This window comes from Miscanthus floridulus, chromosome 17 (assembly GCF_019320115.1).
Source record: "Miscanthus floridulus cultivar M001 chromosome 17, ASM1932011v1, whole genome shotgun sequence".
Classification (NCBI taxonomy): domain Eukaryota; kingdom Viridiplantae; phylum Streptophyta; class Magnoliopsida; order Poales; family Poaceae; genus Miscanthus; species Miscanthus floridulus.
The window spans coordinates 73,417,103-73,419,490 of NC_089596.1; the positions used below are offsets into that span (position 1 = coordinate 73,417,103).

General features: G+C 46.3%; 1 protein-coding gene across 1 annotated transcript; it reads right to left on the reverse strand.

The window, feature by feature from the left end:
• Positions 1–1,339: 1,339 nt before the first annotated feature.
• Positions 1,340–1,962, reverse strand: LOC136515792 (zinc finger BED domain-containing protein DAYSLEEPER-like). Its single transcript, XM_066509287.1, has 2 exons — positions 1,781–1,962; positions 1,340–1,694 (listed from the first exon to the last, which is right to left on the reverse strand). The coding sequence occupies exons 1-2, from the start codon at positions 1,960–1,962 to the stop codon at positions 1,340–1,342; spliced, it is 537 nt and encodes a 178-aa protein (XP_066365384.1).
• Between the last annotated feature and the right edge of the window lie 426 nt (positions 1,963–2,388).

A 2,388-nucleotide genomic window follows, 5' to 3' on the forward strand; every position in this document is an offset into this window, starting at 1 on the left:
GTCCCCTGCTGACCATTCAGGATGATCCTGGAAGATGCCGTGCCCATCAGTGTTGAGATCCATCGCCGCCACTTAGGCCCAAAGCCCCATGCCTCTGTAACAATTCCAACAGGAATGGCCAAGACAGTGTGTCGAAAGCTTTGGAAATATCCAGCTTTAGCAGTAGCATAGGAGTTTTCCTCTTCATCAAAACCGTAGCCCTCTGGATGTACTTATAATTGTCATGTATGGATCGATCTCTTATGAAGGCATTCTGGTTTCTTGCTACCAGCTCATTCATTTTTGGCGCCAACCTTAATGCCAGTATCTTGGATATGAGTTTTGCAAAGCTGTGCACCATGGTGATTGGGCGGAAGTCAGCCGGGCAATTAGCGCCCACCTTCTTGGCCAGCAGCACAATCAGCGCCTTGTTTAGTTTGGCCATGGCTCGGCTGGTATTGTTTGCAAATGCATTGATCGCCGCCATAAGCTCCATGTAGACAGCCATCAATTGAGACTACAAATCTCTCAATACAAGATGATGTTCTTTGTAAAAAGTAGATTAAGCTTTTGTCAGACTTTTTATTACTGGCCTTGCTCACAAACCGTGGAAGTGCGTGATGAGGCTGCTGTTACTTTGCACACAACGAGAATTCAGTTGGTGCCTCGCACTTTTGTCAGGAGAAGCAACTGCTGCTTCTGCAGGCTCATACAAACCCCTGCGAAACCACCAATATATCTGGGCATCGGGCCGGCCCGGCCTAGCCCGGCACGGTCACGGGCCGGCACGGCACGATGGCTATCGGGCCAAGGAGGCATGCCGTGCCCTGCGGGCCGTGCCTCATCGGCCTGCTGGCCTGGCCTTCGGCCCAGGCACGGGTCTGTGGGCCATTTTTCGTGCCGTGCTGGCCCGTGAGGCACGGCAAAAATAGCAGGCCTTGCCAGCCCACAACCCGTTAAATCTAAAACACCTCCAAATAAACATCTCAATCCATTTTTTTCAACCATGAATACATAAGTATGAATTTTGATCAACACAATTTTTTCACACTTAGCCATTTAGGACACTTAGGCAATAAACAGCAGCAATAGCAAGATGAAGATAACAGATTTAAATATCAAAAAGAGCTGTTTTGTGCAATGCTGCCTCATTAAAAACCTACCTAGGTAAAACTCACCCTTGTGAGAAACCCTAGGCAGGAAAAAAGAATGCAGCCAGCTCCAAATGTCTTAATCTTACATAGTTATTACAGACCATTGTTCAAATATTCGAATGAAAACTAAGCAAGTGAGTGAGGGACACATCCATTCTCAACTCACACAAAAGTACTCCAACACTCCCAGCCAACCAATGCCACTCTCAGCCACCAGATGCATCATCTTCACCTTCTGGTTCATCCAGGAACAGATTCTCAAATGCATCTTCAATTTCCTTAGTATCAGCAGCTTCATGTTGTTCCCTCTTCTCTCCTAGCTCCCAGTCCTTCAACAAGGTCAGCATCTCAATATGTTCTGGTTTCAAGCTCCGACGCCGTTCTTCTAGGATCCTCCCTGCTAAGCTGAAACAAGACTCTGAAGAACAAGTGGAAACAGAAACTGACATGATATCTCTGGCTATAATAGCCAGGATGGGATAGGTTAGTTTGTGGTCCTTCCACCACAGAAGAATGTCAAAACCATCCTCATAAGCAGTTATGCAGTCGCTGTCCAAATAGCTTGAAAGTTCAGAAGCAGTAGAGTGAGAAGAAGAACAGGCAGTGCCACTGGAAGGACCAGGCAGACCTGATCCTCCAAAAATTACCCCCAAGCCTGTTTTCTCTTACCAGTGGGTGGGGTAGGACCAGCAACCCTTTGTGACCTGGTTGCACCAAACTTTCTCAAATATTTCTCAAACATTTTATGTAACTCAGTTTTCAAATCAGCATAGTAAATAGTGTAATCAGTACCAGTATATTCAGTAAGTAAATGGAGGACCCTTTGCATACCTCTGAGCTTAGCTCTAGGGTCAAGAATGAATGCAAATGAGTATAAGAGAGGAATGTCCTTCCAATACTTAAGAAATTTATGCTGCATAGGGTACACAAAGGGTCTAAAATTAACATCCCTTTCACATGCATGCAAATGGGTTTAAAGATGGCAATGGGGATCCGCGACCTGATACCCGATGGGTATTTACTCCATTAGGGTCTAAATATGGACTAAACACATTACCCATGGGTACATAAATGGACCAAACCCTTCACCCATTAGGTACGTGGGTATAAGTATGTTCCAGCAATCCCCATACCCATTTACCCATGGGTGAAAAATACCCGGCCAAAAACTAAATAAGCCCACCAGCCCATGTAAAACCCTAGGTTCACCCGCCGGTCCCGCTTGGCGACTTGGCCACTGGAGCCCTCGACCGCT

Coding starts and splice junctions, on each gene's coding strand:
- LOC136515792 (XM_066509287.1), bottom strand. CDS start 1,962: ATGCAAAGGGTCCTCCATTTACTTACTGAATATACTGGTACTGATTAC. Junction 1,695..1,780: donor AAGAGAAAACAGGCTTGGGG/GTAATTTTTGGA, acceptor TGAACTTTCAAG/CTATTTGGACAGCGACTGCA.